At 40.7% G+C, this 18,544-nt stretch overlaps 1 protein-coding gene across 1 annotated transcript in view; it reads left to right on the top strand.

Annotated features, from left to right (window-relative positions):
* Positions 1–248: 248 nt before the first annotated feature.
* FGF13 (fibroblast growth factor 13) overlaps positions 249–18,544 on the top strand; it is a 220,586-nt gene continuing 202,290 nt past the window's right edge. Inside the window, exon 1 of the mRNA XM_068962355.1 lies at positions 249–378. Within this exon, the coding sequence (XP_068818456.1) occupies positions 249–378 (130 nt within the window). The remainder of the gene's footprint in view (positions 379–18,544) is intronic.

Below are 18,544 nucleotides of genomic sequence, written 5' to 3'. Positions count from 1 at the left end.
TATCAAGGTATGTATAGATGAGTAAACTATTCATATTAGCAAACTAAGCCCCTCAAAAGAAAACCCCCAATGCAATGCAATGCTTTTCTTGGAAACTTTTCTTGGGACTGTTGTTTCTATAGTCTCCCCCGGGAGTAGAGTTGATGTAAGACGTTTCCCTACTTTCCTAAAGCTCTAACTTGAGTTCATTTTGTTATGTGGTGACCACAGTTCTGGATGACGCCCCCCCTGGCACACAGGAATACATTATGTTACGGCAAGATTCCATCCAATCTGCGGAATTAAAGAAAAAAGAGTCCCCCTTTCGTGCTAAGTGTCACGAAATCTTCTGCTGCCCGCTGAAGCAAGTCCATCACAAAGAACACACAGAGCCCGAAGGTTTGTGCACGACGGACGCGTGTCTTGCTTGTTTCCTCTCATTCTTCTTTCTTTCTCTTTCTTTCTGACTGTGCATTGCCCTCTGGTGTGCTGTGTGTTGTGCGGCTCCTGACATCGTTCCGAGGCCCCGTAAGCTCGCCAGTGAGTGTCTTATGCAGCCTCAGATGGGACGCTGTATAATACAGTCAGCTCTGGCCCCGCGCGCAGCATCTTCCTGCTTCTCGCAGCTGACACGTGTTCAGCTGGTGTCATGACACTGCCCCGTTTTGGCTGCTAAAGTTGCTTGCTACCGTAGCCAACATCTGTCCGAGTCTGGTCCCATCACCTCGCCTTCCTGAAGCAGCAGTCGGCTGAGGAATGGCCCTTCCAAAATGAAATCATCAGACAATGGTTCCAAATTTTCTCCCTCTTCTCCACTCCATAAAGCCTTCTGCCTTGTGTTCGAAGAATGCTCATGGTCTGCTCAGTTGGCTGACGCAGGCCCAGACTCCCCTGTCATGCACGCCTGGTGCGCTTTGCCATAGTGAAATGCATGCCTCAAGGAAACGATGAGTAGTTTGTTTTTCTTTGCAGCTCAAGTACAGGTTTGGAAAACTCTACTCGCTGGTACTTAAACTGAGGTTAATAAGGTATTCATCACAATCCATACTACAAATGTATCTCAAAAGATCCTCCTCTCTCCAGAAAGCGTATGCATTCATTTTTCCCGAAATTTTTGGCATATATCAAATAGGATCAGTTTTCACATCACCAAATGTGGTAAACTTTTTGCCATCTGTGTATGTTTTGATTTCCAAAATGACAATGGAGAGGTATACTGTGTATGCTAATTAAGTACTTATTGTATAACAACTTGAGCTCCCTCCCAGATCAAATGCCATCCATGCAGTTTAGCAATGAATGATGTCAGAGGTGACAGAATTCAACCAGTCCTTTGGCAGTCGGTATACACTTTTGCATAACTGTTTCTGGTACGATTTCTAGAAGTGCCCTTGTTCTTATTTCAAGTTGCCCTTTTGGCAACATTATGGGATCTCCAGTACAACTGTCTTTCTGGTGCACAGGTCTGTTCAAATTTTGGTGTTTGGGGAAATTATTCCCAATTGACTCCAATCTATAGTTTTGGAAGCAGATTTTCACATCTCAAAGTCTCCCCCTTTTCCGCCCTTCCACGCAGAGCTTCAAATGTTCTTTGGCAGAAAATGACAAGTGTACATTTTCTATGCTTAACTCTATTTGACCTATAGAATATAGCATTTGTATTTGTTTTCTACTTCATACTTTTGTATGCAAGCTGTCCACTTTGCATAGGAGTTCTGATGTGAACAGTTATTCATCTGGAGATATAAATGATGGCCCTTTACAGTGAGTAAGACAAAATTTTGGTGGTTTTGTAGAGAAGAAACTAACTTGATTTCATGTTTCACTGAAACAAAAAATTTCAGCCAGTGATAGTTACTTTATTATATATGATGCATTCCAATATTTTCTTTCTTTTCTCTCAAATGATGTTTGTGTGCATTATATATATTTGCATGCACAAAACAGTACCTGTATTATAGAATATACTATTTCTTATATAATTATATTCTTACAGATGTGTGTGTCTGTATTAACAGATGCTATACTTTTTTTTTCTACTTGTACATTGTCCTGAAACACAAAGATTGGTTTGAGTAAGTATAATAAGCCATTTAAGAAGCAGTTGGTTAAATTCAGTCAATAATTTGGTTATAAACTTACTTCAAATTGTTTTAACAATTCTCAGATTCAAAAAAAAAGACAGTTGGATAACTAAAAAAAGACACATCCATCCTCTTATTACATATAGTTTAGACAGGATCTATTAGTTTTCAAAATATCTGGAGTGTATCATGAATACTGTTATGAACGTTTTCAAATATGAATAATTCTTTAGAGAATGAGTATCTGTTAAGCTCTCTTATACAAGGTTTGGATACTTTTTATTCTGGCTGTCCTTGTGTTAAATGTGGCTTTCATCCTTTCTCTTGTGTGCTTTGATGATGGGCATTGTCTTCTTTCAGACTGAAGAGTTTCCTTAGTCTTGCCGTCCTGCCAGGTCCTCTGGAATAGTGAAGCTAATACTTCCCTCTTGATTTGTAAGAATTATTTATAAATAGTATTAGACACATGAGAGGTTTTCTGGGATGACATTGTGATACTATTTACAATTTTACTTCATCGCCTTTAAACAAGGACTCTGGAGCTAATGGTGATCCCAAACATTGTACAAATTAACAGGATCCCGAAGACCTTAGATGGGGGTGAAAGAAAACATGCCATGGAAGAGACCTTGGATAAATAAGGAAACAATGCTATGAAATTAACATGCTTGCTTCATGTGGGATCTCGAAGGCCAGAAACTCGTCATTGCTGGGAGGTGAAGTAACTGTGGGTTTAGAAGGGTTCAGTGGTCATTCTGGCCACCTGGAAGACTTTCGCAAGACTGATTTTTAAATGTTGTAAGGTCCTGTCTTCAGTTCTCTCTTCCAGTTGCTATAACATTTTATTATAATGAGTATAAATAAGAGATCTCTTTATTAAAAATGGATAGAATTTCGGTTCTAAACTATGTCCATACCTTGCAACATTATATTCTCCTGTGAGGCATTTTGAAGAGATAGGTCCTTTCATGGCCTCTCTTCCAAACCATAAAACATTAATTGACCTTGACTGTGGATGCCCACCATTTCCACTGCAGGTGAAGGCAGTGGGCAGCATGGTTAGCCTGATTGATCTGTGCAATGCCAAGCTGCTCATGTGACCTCTTCTAATGAGATTATGTGTGTGTGTAGCCCTCAAGTAAAGAATGAAACCTTCATTGAAATTTGACCAGGGTGATGGTGGGGGGTGGTGGTGGTAGAATATAAATTAGGGTTGGAAAAGTCTTACAAATGATTAAATTAGGTCAAAGAGGTTTATATATATTATGATAAAGCTGGAATTAGTTTTCTGCTTCTTTACTGAATTGATAAAATCTGTCAACTATTTTTGCATTATTATAGACAAAGTCTTAGTGTTTCTTTTGGTTGGTGATGTTTTTGTAAAGGCCAAGTTATTTCCATAATTTATAATCACCTGAGATTTGGTACAGATAGCAATTGTTCACCGCCGTCTGTCTTTTGAAAGACATTTTTTGCATTGTTTCCAGGACCTTCAGAATTCATGTAAAATAATACACAGAAGGCCTGAAATACCTCATTGGCTTTTCAGGATATCCTTAGGACAGATTACACTTTGCCAGAAACAGGTTTCTATTTCTGAACAGCCCATTCCAAAATAAATGCTTTAGTCTGTTTCCAAATACTTGTGATTTTCAGTGATGTGATTATTTCCATAAAAACCACTTATGATGTAATCTTATACTGGAATTTGGCTGAAGAAGCACACACAAGTGTTTGAGAGTCTAATTTTGGCCCAGGACCAGCTATGGTCTTTGTTATAAGAAAGCCACTTGGAGAGCTGAGATGTTTACCAAAATCTTTTTCTTACTGCCCCAGGAGCCTTTTGGCAAAAGAAAGTATAATCATTACAGCTTTATTCTTTCCCTCATTTTTTCTTTCCTTGTCATGTCTGCCCCAATAAAATCACTGATTTAGAGTAACTTCTGAATGCCTATCTATTACCAGTATAGCTGTTGCTTTACTGATGCTTGAAGATTGTTCAGAAGAATCACATCAAGGTATACGGGCTTACAAGTAGATAATGTTGAAAATCTGCAGAGAGAAATAAATCGCAGATTACCTGCATGTACTTGTGGGATTGAAAATCTGATTACAGTAGCAAATTTGAAGGAATTCACACAACATAGGAAAATATCACGAAGTTCAATGATTTGTCACCATCTTAATCAAATGTCTGGCCTCCTTCCTACGTTCCTGTTTTCATGTGAATTTTTAAAAAAGTTATACAAATATATATATATATTCCATTCCCCTTAGGACATCTGTAACCTTTTTATTCAGAGAGGCATCCAAGCACAGTGACTTTGGTTGGAGGAGAAGAAAGTCTGTGCTCTAGACCGGTGATGAAGTATGGCAGCTTTCACCAACCAAAAGAAAGCAAAATTATGTGCCAAATGTTAAGGGGGCATATTTGTAACAAGTACAATGTCTGTTACTCTGATAATGCCTTGGTTTCCTTATCCCAGAGAGAGAATATGTCACCATAAATATCAGTCTTGCCTAAATGGTAGGAGAGAAAGGAGGTAGAAGAATATTTAGGAACATGTCAAGAGAATTGTTTTTATTTTCATCCTCACCTTTTCTTCAACTCTGATGTCTCCTGTTGTGTGTCTTCCTCATATTCCTACTAATTTGCCTTTTGAGAAGAATGGGTCTAATACTATTTGAATTCATAGTTCAATAAAACTAAATCACCTCTGATGTTTGATATTGGAAAATGTCTTGACTGGCAGAAACTGTATAATTGGGTTCAATATCTGTCCCCTTGAATGTAAGAATTTAGGGCTATTCCTATTTGATTAGAAAAACATGGGGCCATATGTTTGTGTGACTCTGAAGCAATAAAAGATTTTATTCTGAATCTTTAAATTTCAAAATAACTGATATGGGGGTCACTTTTCCTTTGATTTATGATGTGAAGGATGACAAAACAACTCAGAGAGGTTTCTTTGCTCATTGAAGCCAATGGCAGCTTAATTGCAGAGTCACAAGAAAAGTTAAAATATTGGTCCATATCAAAATCAAATTAAAAGCCCTAAATTTGAAAGCATTGTTGATTAGTAATGACTAAACATTATCCTCTCCCCATATACTGACCAAGTGTATTTCTCTTGGTTGCTTGTCAGCTACTTCTTAGAAGACAACTTGTTATCTCCTAACAAGATTGGGAAGCTAGTAATGGCACTGAAACACAGTCTCTCTTCTCTCCTATTTCCCCTCCTTATGGCAGCAAGCACAGCATTAAGTCATGTTTGGGGGATAGTTTCTACTCTCTGGAAAACTCATAATTTGATCAAGGAAGTATACATAACAGCCAATAATTCAGTTTCTGGTCAGGATGGGCATTTATTACTCTCTTATTAGATGCATGCATCTCAACTCAGTCTCCAGGCTGGCTTTTCTGGTAGAAACGAACAACCACTCATTCTTTGAGGATTCACTTTTTAAAGCAACAGCCCTCTCTTCTCCCTCGAGCCTCAGTGTTCCCGGCGAGCCGGTGGTGAGGGTTCCTAAGAAGTAATCTCTCCTTTAGGACTCTCTTGACTGAAGTTTTCCTCACTTAACACTGGAGGCAGATATTTCTCCTTTGTGAAGCCAACACAGATGATCCACTTTAAGTATTTATATTTAAAGGAACACTGCCCTGGGAACGTGCCCAGAAAGGTCTACTGGATGAACAATGGTGGTGATTTTGATTTTAAAACAAAGTCAAAATCTAGATGCTGATCCTTGAAAAAAATCTGGAAGGTCTCCATCCGTGCAGCACTGCCCCCTTTAAAGCTGTTCCATCAAGGTTTGTGTTGCTAGCATACTTCTGGTGCTCTGATGTCTCAGCAACACCTTTCGGGTTTTCCTTTCCATAGTCAGTTAATAAACCACTTAAGCAAATCTGCCTTTCTGACCTGGCATGGTATGACTGTAGGTAGACTGTGGTCCACCCCCAGAAAGGAATAGCCTGGATGACTTTGAGCTGTTTCACCAAGTCAAGCCCAACCCTAAAGTCTAGGGGTCCGCCTTTGCAGAGTTGCACCACATGGGCTGCTGTGTCAGCTCCAATTTTCACTCTTTTGTTTTAAATGATAACTTGCTTGCCTGGTTGAAGAGAATGTAGAATTAACTATACTCTCTTAAGCAGGTTCTTAAAAAATAACCACATCACTATTTTCCAAATTATGTTGTATAAACTACAAATCATATGGCTTTGTGAAAAGAAAGATTCTGTAATCCCATACGTGTTTCTTCAATTCCATATCACTCTTAGAGAGTCATCCTGCATAGGAGAGTAATTTGTCTCACTTTGGGCAGTTAAGTGGTAAACCACATCTTTCAGGTACCAGACCATTTTTGTTCATAATACATAGTAACATCCTAAAAGTATGCTTTGGGAAATGCCTTGCTGGCCTCACTAAGCAGTGTGTTCGCATCAAAGCTCAGCTTTGACAAGTAACACACTTTTAAAGATGAATGCCATTCCCTTTTTCTCTGACCCCCACCTGCTCTCTTTAGGAAAGTGCTACTCCAAGTGTGGTCCATGGTTCAGGACTGGGTCTGAAATTGTTTGTTACTAGTTAGTGGTAAGATGAGGAGCTTGTGCCAGAATGTAAGTCAATGCACTGTTTGTTTTATCAAGAAAGTATTGCTGTCTTTCTGCGTGTAAATCAATGAAGTTAGAGCACTCCTTCACATCCTGCACAAAAATAAATTCAAAATGGCTTAAAAACTTAAATATAAGACATGACACCATAAAGTTCCCAGTTTGGAACATAGGCAAAACGTTCCGACATAAATTGTAGTAATGTTTTCTTAGGTCAGTCTGCCAAGGCAGTAGATATAAAAGCAAAAATAAATGGAACCTAATCGAAATGGCAACCCACTCCAGTGTTCTTGCCTGGAGAATCCCAGGGTTGGGGGAGCCTCGTGGGCTGCCGTCTATGGGGTCACACAGAGTCAGACATGACTGAAGCGACTTAGCAGCAGCAGCGGCAGCAATCAAACTTAGAAGCCTTTGCATAGCAAAGGAAACCATAAACAAAGCAAAAACGTAACCTAAAGGCTGGGAGAAATTATTTGCAAACAATGCAACTTACGAGGGCTGGATAAAGAGGATGTGGTACATATGTATACAATAGAATACTGCTCAGCCATAAAAAGGAATGAAAACGTGCCATTTGCAGCAGCTTAGATGCACCTAGGAGAAGGCAATGGCACCCCACTCCAGTACTCTTGCCTGGAAAATCCCACAGATGGAGGAGCCTGGTAGGCTGCAGTCTATAGGGTCACTAAGAGTCGGACACGACTGAGCGACTTCACTTTCTCTTTTCACTTTCATGCATTGGAGAAGGAGATGGCAACCCACTCCAGTGTTCTTGCCTGGAGAATCCCAGGGACGGGGGAGCCTGGTGGGCTGCCGTCTCTGGGGTCGCACAGAGTCGGACACGACTGAAGCGACTTAGCAGCAGCAGCAGCAGAGATTATCATCCTAAGTGAAGGAAGTCAGAAAGACAGATATTGTATGATATCACTTATATGTGGAATCTAAATTGTGATGCAAGTGAACGTATGTACAAAACAGAAACGGACCCATAGACATAGAAAACAAATTTAAGGTTACTAAAGGGGAAGGATGGGGTGGGATAAATTAGGACTTTGGGATTTGTAGCTGCAAACTATTATATATAGAATGGATAAAAATCAAAATCCTACTGTTTAGCACAAGGAACTATATTAAATATCTTGCAATAAATCATAATGGAAAGAATATGAAAAAGTATATGTGTATATAGGTGTGTGTATTTACATGCATGCATGCGTGCCCAGTCACTCAGTCATGTCCATTTCTTTGTGACCCCATGGACTGTAGCCTGCCAGACTCCTCTGTCCATGGAATTTTCCAGGCAAGAATACTAGAGTAGGTTGCCATTTCCTCGTCCAGGAGATCTTCCGGACCCAGGGATCGAATCCGCAACTCCTGCACTGGCAAGCAGACTCTTTATCACTGAGTCACCTGGGAAGCCCGTGTATATACATACATACATACGTATATATTTATAAAACTGAGTCACTTTCTTGTACATCAGAAACTAACACAACATTGTAAATCAACTATACATCAACTGAAGAAAGTATTGTTATCTTGCTGTGAAAAATAGTGTCAGCTGAACTAAGCAAAAAATGTGCCTAATGACAAGTTCATGGGTCAGCACTAAGGCTGTGGACCCTACTTTCAGTAACATTGCTTAGATTATTTCAGTGATTCTCAACCTTGACTCCACCCTTGAATTATCTGAGGACCTTTTAAATAATAGTGATGTCCGAACCCAACATCAGACCAAAATCAAGTAACTAAACAATAACTTGTCCAAATGAAAACCCTGCAAGGTCTCTTGTGGCTGATTCTTGATGTGTGTGTGTGTGTGTGTGTGTGTGTGTGTGTGTGTGTGTGTGTGTTTGGAAAAGTTCCTAGGTGATTCTAATGTACTAGCAGGGTTGGACTCGCTCCTTCAGAACAGAATTGCCTCGGCATAGGTCATTTGTATGATGTCAGTTGTCAATTCACAATTCTTATCATGCTAGTTGCGTGAGCCTGTTGAGGAGGCACCCTGTGATTAGAGGGCGCGCTGAACAGGCAGCACTTATATGACCTTTAGAGCTTGTGGCCATGTAAGGCATCTGTCCTTCCTACTACACACACACACACACACTCTCTCTCTCTCTCACACACACACTCTTACCTTTTTGAAGTTCTCTTGCCTCTGCTTCTCTGAGCTTTTAGAAATATAATCCAGCTTTTCCATAGGAGCGTGGTAACCTGCCACCTTGTGACCAACATCCTTTTTTGCAAGTAGTGGTGGAAATACTTGTTCTGCTCTCTGTGATGCAGCTTGCAAATGTGGGAGGAAGAGTTTCTTGGGACCTCCTGTGATCGCACTTAAAGAAGAAAATGGAGAATTAGCAGAGCATATCACCGTGCCAGAAAAGGTCATCTACGTGCTTCTTGACTTGCTTCCTGCTGCTCTAGGGTAAGATTGCAGAAGTGGATACCAGCTGCTCCTGATCTGGGTATCTCTCCCCCAGGCTGTCATCACTGGGGCATTACCCTTTTATTATCTAAACATCATCGCCAGCTCCCTCAGCATAATGTTATTACAGCAGCGTGTACGTGAAGAATGACTTTGCCATGATTGGGAGACTTTCAGTGTTATCTGTGTTTATCAATCATTCCTAGCACTCTTAAGTTGCATTCATTCAGGTATTCATTTGTTATACGCTACAGTATTTCTCCGTGTGCTTGATATGCAGCTTAGATAATGCCCATGGGAAAGTGTGGAACAAGAGATATTACATCCTGCATTTTATCAAACACTTACCCTTGTCTTGCCTCGCAGCCAATATCCACACTCACTCCAACACATCAAAATCACATGTTCACTTCCACTCATGTGCTAGCCTATTGCTACTTAGGAGCCCTGGCTATTTTAAGATGTATATTTTCAGGACAGCTCCAGGTCAACCTTCAAGCATATCCAGCTTTGGAAGCAACTAGTATACATTGTCTGGAAAACCGGATCTCCACGGAGGAAGACAAAGAGAGCCCAGTTTCACTGAGTTCACATGCACATGCAGCAAGCACTGTGCAAAGGCCCTGGGAGGTAGGATCACGAAAGCTTTGTAAGGTAGGGGCTGCTCCCAACCTTTCACAGATTAGCAAGCTAAAATATGGGAATGCTAATTCACTTCTCCAACGAATGACTGGACTTGATTTGAGTGATTTTTCTGGCCTCCAAAGCCCATGTCCTTTATCTTCCATGACTTCTCCGTATGCTCAGCTTTACCCTATACGTGAGTTTGTTGTCTAAAAGCAGTTTAATTGCTGAAACATGTTAGTTTTAAAGGGAAAAATGTTGTCTGCACTCCATTCTCAGCTTTGCTATTGCAGGACATTGTCACAGGCGGAAGGGACTTGGGAGGTACTGGTTAATCCTGGGGCCTAGAGTTAGGTGGTGGAGAAGGCAATGGCAACCCACTCCAGTACTCTTGCCTGGAGAACCCCAGGGGCGGGGAAGCCTGGTGGGCTGCCATCTGTGGGGTTGTACAGAGTCAGACATAACTGAAGCACCTTAGCAGTAGCAGCAGAGTTAGGTGGAATGGGGCACTCAGAAGAAGGAAGTGAAATGACCCTCACCGTCAAGGAGGTGATGACCTGTCCAGGACACGCAAAGGCAGAGTGGAGTGATTATGAAAACTACATTCCATCTGAGTGCAATAGAAGGGTTCCTTAATAAATAACAGAAACTGGTCACTTGCCTCATCTTCTTTCATTATGGCAGAGGATGCTCATCACCTATAATAGCATAAATGAAAAAAGGTCATTTCTAATAATTAAAAAGCAGATTCTATTGCTTAATTTTTTTCTCAGTTCATTAAAATTCCACCCTGAATAGGAATGTTATTTAGACCCGCTCTGACTATTTCCCCTTTTCTATTGGATTAGATTTTACCTAGAGGTTTAGAAATTAGCCATGAGTTCTCTCTCATTACTTGTTGGAACCCTACTCTATGCTGCTGCTGCTGCTGCTGCTAAGTCGCTTTAGTCGTGTCCGACTCTGTGCGACCCCATGGACGGCAGCCCACCAGGCTCCCCCGTCCCTGGGATTCTCCAGGCAAGAACACTGGAGTAGGTTGCCATCTCCTTCTCCAATGCATGAAAGTGAAAAGTGAAAGTGAAGTCGCTCAGTCGTGTTCGACTAGTAGCGACCCCATGGACTGCAGCCCACCAGGCTCCTCCATCCGTGGGATTTTCCAGGCAAGAGTACTGGAGTGGGGTGCCATTACCTTCTCCGACCCTACTCTATAGTCTATGCTAAATAATAATGAAAGCAGTAACTGACAAATATCCAGAATTTACTATGTGCCAAGTGTTTACCTAACTTTATCTTAAGTCTTTCAAAGGTTCTTAGAAGTATGTAGGAGAGTTTTTTCCCTCTCCTCTTGATGGATGAAGAAACAGAGACGGAGAGACGTGAAATAACCTGTTCACGGTCACCTGACTGAGACGTGGTAGAGCCAATGCTCCACTGCAGCTTGTCTCACTCCAAAGACTGTGGTCTCCCCAGCACAAGAGAGCATGTCTCGTAATGAGACCGGCCCTAGAAAAAGCTCTCCTTCCGTTCTCCAGTCCCCCAGTATCATGTTATGGAGACACGTTGCCAGGTACACTAAGGTCCACAGGCGTGGGCGGACCATTGGTCTGCTGTGAGAAAAACGATGGAATCAAAAAGTAGCTTGTTCTTCAGAGAAAAGATAAACGGTGAGGGTGAACTTCAGCATGTTTACAGGGCAGATTCTCCTCATATATGACTGTCGAAATGTTGTACAATCTACAGTGTAAGAACTGCAATTGACTCACTGTGCTGGTGTGCAGTATTCAGCTACAGGCCAGTTCTTAATCATCTCAGGCCAGTTGACCTTCTACCTTAAAACCTTCGCTCACAAAACAACCTGCTGACTTTAAATCCCTGAATGACACAACCTTCATGACCTACTGAGGACTGACTTAAAGGCACATGAAGAGAAAGTCTTACCCAACTACGTTGGGTCACTGTCAAGAGATTCTTCTATGTGAATTTCACAACGAATGAAATTGTATAGAGTAGTCCCCTTCTCTCTGGAAGCATGGAGAAGGAGGTCTCCGGAATTTGTGTGGACTGCTCTGTGCATGGCATTCTGTACTGTGCTTTGGTTAGATGCTCAGCTCTCAAATTTTTTAGCATCTTTTCTGTGCCAGGCACTTCAGATTTATTTTTACTAATCTTCCGAACCCATGAGGTAGGTATAAGTCTTGAAGGACACGATGGGGATACTGGTGTGTAGAGATGGGAAATAACTTTTTCAGCATCATTCAGATAATAATGCCTTAATTGGGATTTGAAGCCAAGTCTTTTCATCCCTGAAGCCTGATCTCCTTTACCACACTGTGCTGCCTCAGCTCATCCTATACTGTGATACCTGACTCCTCCTTTTAAGTGTAAGAGCTCAGCATCATATTTTTCTTGTTTTTCTTTTTTGAATTGGCATATGATTGATTTAAAATATTGTGTTAATTTCAGGTGTACATCAAAGTGATTCAGTTATATACATATATTCAATATATTTTTCTGATTGCTTTTCATTATGGCTTATGTCAGGTTATTAAATATAGTTCCCAGTGCTTTATGTGTTTTATATATAGTACTGTGTATATGTTAATCCCAAACTCCTAACTTACTCCTCCCCCTTTGGTTACCGTAAGTGTGTTTTCTATGTTTATGAGTCTCTTTCTGTTTCGTAGATAAGGTTATTTGTATCTTATTTTATATTCCACATGTAAGTGATGTCATATGGTACTTATCTTTATCTGAGTTGCTTAGTATAATCATCTCTAAGGTCCATCCATGTTGAAGAGCTCAGCACCATCTTATCCACTGCTGGTGAGAGATAAGGTTTAGAAAGACTCTATTAATCTCTCTCACGTCTCAGCACAGAGTACATACCCAGTGCATCCATTGGGAGACTTCCCTTGTGGGTTTCCCCACATCCTGTTAGGAACATCGGTATAAGCAGTAGGCAAGGGGTTAAACAGTCATCCCTGAGATTTGTCACATGTTCTTCTCGCTTGTTCCCTAGATGAACAAAGTGCAGGTCTTATGTGTGGTCCTCCACTGGGGCCTTCAATGGAGCAGGAACTGCCTCAGTTTAATTCTCCCAGAGACCCAACATTACCCGCCCAGCTCTGTGGATTCTGCCCCTTCCAAAAACACAGAACCCTGAGACAAGTGAAGCATGCCCCTTGTGGTCACAAGTCGGCATTCAGAGAAGAGATAAACAGACACACAGACACAGACACACACACATGCACGCACACCACTAGTGAAAATACTATTTTGAGGAAAAACACTTACAAGCAAGGAGGTAGTAGCGCTCCCATGGTCCCTCTCTTGGGGCCCTTTCTAGAATTCTTCCAGCCCACGAAGCTCAGCCTAGTCACAGCCTTCTATGGGATAATGTGGGCACAAGCAGTCCATTCACACAGGGAGCACATTTATCTCGCAGGCTGCCTCAAGCTGTGCACTAAATCTACTTCTTTTCATGTAATAAGGAAGGAATAAAGGGCATTTCAAAAATTAGGGAGTTATAGAAGCTGCCAGCCAATAACTTTTCTGTTTGGTTCCCTCCTCCACCATTTCCCCTCCGTAATCCCTTGATTTTTCTCTGAGAAGGTAGCATTTTGGATTTATGTTAGAAGATCCATGAACTGATTCAGTCAATTTCTAATTGGCATGCATGGTTAGCTGTTCACTTAGTGGATAATTGGTTAAATATACCCAGAATATTTAGTGGGAGGGAAAAAAAATCCCCAAAGCAAATCAGAATAGTTTGGGAGCCTTTTATTCTAGGGTAGCATTTTCCTTGGGAGCAATTATTGGTGTCTTAAAAGAGATCTGTCTCCCTTACCAGTTAGACTCCATTTAAACATACACCCTTTATTTCATACCTAATAAATAGAGCTTTATTATATAGAGATCACAGGCCTAGCACAGTGTCCATCAAGAAATAATAAATATTTATAATTATTCCAATAACGAATTTTGGTACTCTGAGTTCAACCTGCCATTTACCATAATTATAGGCAGCAAATGACTGATGATGCTTTTACTCACTGTTAACGGAATCTGATGTATTCATCAATAGGTATTTATTGTCTTGTACAAACCAGGTACTGTGCCGGTTATTAGGCATACCACCAACAGGAGGTACAATCTCTGCCCTTGAAGAGGAAAGACTGACATGAATGGCAGATCTTGAACCATCAGTTAGCTCTTGTTTTTTAAGTCACCCTAAAAAATTTTGGCTTGAAACGGAAACAAATTTATTCTTTCTCATAGTCTGTAGTTATTCTTTCTCATGGTCTGTAGCTGGTGAGCCAGGTTCTAGGGTGGACTTGTCTAAGACAACTCAGCTTTCTTCTACCTGTCTTTTGCTGAAGTCCCATGAATCCATTTTTATATGTCATTCATGTAACCCTTATCCTACCCTAGTGGCTCAGACAGTCGAGTCTGCCTGTAATACAGGAGACCTAGGTTCATTCTCTGGGTCAAGAAGATCCCCTGGGGGAAGGCATGGCAACCCACTCCAGTATTCTCACCTGATGAATCCCATGGACAGAGAAGCCCAGCAGACTACAGTCCATGGGCTCCAAAAGAGTCAGACACGACTAAGCAACTATCACTTTCAACCCTTATTGAGCAACATTTCTGTGTTCAAAACACTAGTGGGCCTGCATTTAAATTGCTCAGGAATGAGTTATAGGCTGGTGACAGACATTACCAGCCTGTGGGTGGTGTGAAAAGCATCAGACCAGAGGAGATCGTCTTTGGAGGGAGGAGAGGCAGAGAAGGTGATCTGGAAGAGAAAGGACTCCTCAGGAGTGAAAGAAGGAGAAGCAGGAAAAGAAAGTACTAAGGAAGCCAATGCGGGACTGAGCTTCAGGATATAATTTGTAGAGCTGATTGCAGGAAGGAGATAGTAATTTAATGCAAGCTTCTCATATGTCCCTCATAACATCTGGACTTTGTAGCCCAATTGATTTCAATGTCGAAAAATGTCTCCCCACTTCGCATACCTTATTATATATCCTGGCAATAACTAGCATAAATTATTGAGGCAAGTTTGGTTTGAATGACCCTTGATAGAGGGAGTGATGAGGAATCACAGACTGTCTAAGTGCTAAAGAAAGAGCAGATCTTTGTGAAGACGTCATTGATTTTTCTTCTCCTCAGCGCATCTCAAGTTTAAGTCTTTGCCAGGAGTGATTTATTCTCTTGTTGTTTGTCCTTTTAAATATAGTTAAGCTTTCTCAATAATTTTTAATAGCCTAAAAATATTGGACCACTGGGAATTCAAATTAAAAGTAAATTACCTCTTGATTTCAGTATTTTCAATCTGACATACTTTGAAGTTGTATTAATGTGCTACAATCAAGGATGCTGTTACATGAGTTTCCAATAAGGCAAATTTTCTGCCAACTTTACAAACATGTATACTCTTGCTAGACTATGGAAATTGATTCCTTGTCTAATAGTGAAAATCTCTTCCTATATCAGAGCTTGGATATAAAAAGCACAGGTACACAGTTTTTGCAGTGAAGAACTGTTTTTAGTTGACAATATGATATAGAGTCCATATAATTGAGGTGAGTTTCCATCTAGGATTTACAAATTTACATTGCAAGGAAATGTTAACTTACCATGCAAAACTGGATGAAAGTTTTCTGTACAAGGTGTCCCCTTGTCTAAGGTCAAATCCCTCTTCCTTAGTGGCCTCAAAAAAGTAAAAACGCTTTGTTTCCTTTCAGGATTAGAAAATTTAAAAATAGTTATTTTTTCATAAAGTTGTTCAGCGATTTTGTGGGAAACTTATTTTTAAAGAAATTCTTGTACTTGGATTACCCCTTAAATAAAACTACATTATGCTTTACTCATTTTTAAACTAAGACCAGAAGCTACAGCTGCTAAACTCTTGGCTCAGTACTCTTCTTCCCAAGACAGCAAAATGTCATGGTAGATGAGAATGTATTCATTCACCCACCTGTCAGGACATTTTCCCCCTTTGCCTAGCCAGTACTACTCTCCTATGTCTCAATTAGATCTTTGCTGAAACAGTATCCTTCACCTTAAAATGTAGGTTGGGATCTCCATAGTGGAACATGAAAACTAACCAAGGAGACTGTATATTCCTTTGGCTTGAGAAGCTTTCTGATATCCTGTCATCCTTTCTCACCTGTCTGCTGGCCTTTTCAAAGAGCTTTGAAAAGGAAGGAATAGTATCTCTGCAGGTAGGGGGAAGAGGTTAGATTGAACACAAAATCTGAACTTTGTCTTCTCTCCTGTTGCATTCCATTGCTTCTGGGGGTAGAGGAGTGGACATGGGGAAGATCAGAAACGGACTGGTGTCCCTAGAGTGTCCCCGGGGGGGTGGGGAGGCATTGTCTTTATGTAATGGTTCCTGATTTGTTTGTACATAGTTAATCATATCAACCAACACAATCAGATCCTTGATAATGAATAACATTGGGTTAAAAATGACACCAAATTAACATGGGAAACATAAGTGAGAACTAAAACCCAGGGAGCATATCTTTTTGTGCTTCTTTCCTGCTGTAAAAATCAGTTTATATATCTTTTTCCCCCACTTCAGTTGGTCAGTTCAAGGCCCCATGTTGGGCTAGACTAAGGTTTCTCAACCTCAGCACTACTGACCATTGAGTCTAGATTATTTGTTGTCAGAGGTTATCCTAAACCTGGTGGGATGAGCAGATGCCTGGACTCTATGCACAAGATAGTAGTAGCAACCCCTCAGATGGCCCCCTGCCCCACTGAGTAGTGATAACAAACAGACATCCTCACACATGGCCACATGTCTCATGAAAGTCATCACCCAGTAACGCACCCCTTGGCTATATAATAACTATGCCAATAAGAAAGCTATGGTCTGAAAGTTACTGTTTCTTTGAGACATTCCTAATGCTTCTGTTTAATCACCACCAGTGTCCTGTTTCCTTGGATTACTAAAGCCATAATTTCAATTTAATCCAAATTCTGCCTCCTAATTCTTCCCTTATCCTTCCAAAAGCTTTTTTTCCTATTAATTTTATATTTGGGTTTTTTTCCCATGGTTGGCTTACCAGCTCATAAACACAAGGTTTTTTTCTTTATTATTTTTTTAAAAAACTTATTTTGTATTGGGTATAGCCAATTAACAAACAATGTTGTGATAGTATCAGGTTAACAGCGAAGGGACTCAGCCATACATGTACCTATATCAACTCTTTCCCAAAAGTATAGTTGATACACGATGTTGTATTAGTTTTAGATGTACCACAAAGTGATTCAGTTATATGTATTTGTATAAACCTATCCTTTTTTAGATTCTTTTCCATTATAAGTTGTTACTAGATATTCAGTATAGATCCCTGTGCTATATATTATGCCCTTGTTGGTTATCTATTTCATATATGCTGTGCTGTGCTCTGCGTTGTCGTTTAGTCGTGTCCGACCCTTTGTGACCCCATGGACTATAGTCCGCCAGGCTTCTTCATCAATGGGGATTTTCCAGGCAAGAATACTGGAGTGGGTTGCCATGCCCTCCTCTAGGGGATCATCCCAACCCAGGGATCAAACCCAGGTCTCCTGCATTGCAGGTAGATTCTTTATCATCTGAGCCACCATAGTAGTTTAGATATGTTCATTCTGAACATCTAATTGATCCCTCCCTGCCAAAAGCTTTTTAAGTTATCCTTTTGAACTGTTGGAAAAGACTCTTGAGAGTCCCTTGGACTCCAAGGAGATCCAACCAGTCCATCCTAAAGGAAATCAGTCCTGAATATTCATTGGAAGGACTGATGCTGAAGCTGAAACTCCAATACTTTGGCCACCTGATGCAAAGAAGTGACTCCTTGGAAAAGACCCTGATGCTGGGAAAGATTGAAGGTGGAAGGAGAAGGAGATGACAGAGGATGAGATGGTTAGATGGCATCACTGACTCAATGGGCATGAGTTTGAGTAAACTCTGGGAATTGGTGATGGACAGGGAAGCCTGCCGTGCTGCAATCCATGTGGTCGCAAAGAGTTGGACGTGACTGAACTGAACTGAACTGAAGCTATTTATAAGACTTTCCAGTAGAGCTCAGTGCAATGATTGGGTAGAAGAAAGCTGAGGGCTGTGATTCAGTGAGTCTTTTCCTAGTCATTGTTTTCCCCTTGGGTCTACTGTAGGAAATCTGGAGAAGTAGGACAGAGTTTCTTGCTTCTAGGAGCGTAGTAGCAAACAGTCACCCATGAAAAGTTTTAAATAACATCAGTCTGTTTGGGGCCAGGGCCCAGGCTCAAGTATAATCTTGTTCAGGAAGCTCTTTTCATTGCAGTCCTTCCCTTAGTTCAGTCTTTTTCTTTAGCAGAGCTGATGATGACCAGAGGGGAATGTGTTCTTCAATGTTTTCCTTTGCCTGTCTCCATATCTAGTTCAAAATTCGAAAGCTTAGAGAAGGAAATCTAACCAGTGAGAATGAACTCAAACTGCCTTGGTACCTACCATTATGCCTGGCACTGGACTAGTTGCTTCCTTTGGAGTGTTTAGTTCTGAAAACACCCCTAAAAATGAACTATCACTTTTCCCTGTGTTCTTAGTTCCTTTATACCACTAACAAGCACATGAGATCAAGAAAAATGGATTTTGTGAAGCCCTAAGTAATAGTTTAAGGGACAAACAGGAATTCAACTCATCTAACTTCAGAGAGATCAGTCCTCTAAAAGACGAAAAACAAAATTAAATTTACCTCAGCTAATTTAATAGATTTTTATTTAGTTTTTTTTTTTTTTCAAAAGCAGTTGCAATTTATCTGGTTCCTGTTTTTTAGCTTTGCTTTT

The sequence above is a fragment of the Capricornis sumatraensis genome, chromosome X (genome assembly GCF_032405125.1).
Source record: "Capricornis sumatraensis isolate serow.1 chromosome X, serow.2, whole genome shotgun sequence".
Lineage (NCBI taxonomy): Eukaryota > Metazoa > Chordata > Mammalia > Artiodactyla > Bovidae > Capricornis > Capricornis sumatraensis.
Note: the sequence above shows the minus strand (reverse complement) of the source record. Positions and strands in the feature narration are given on the sequence as shown.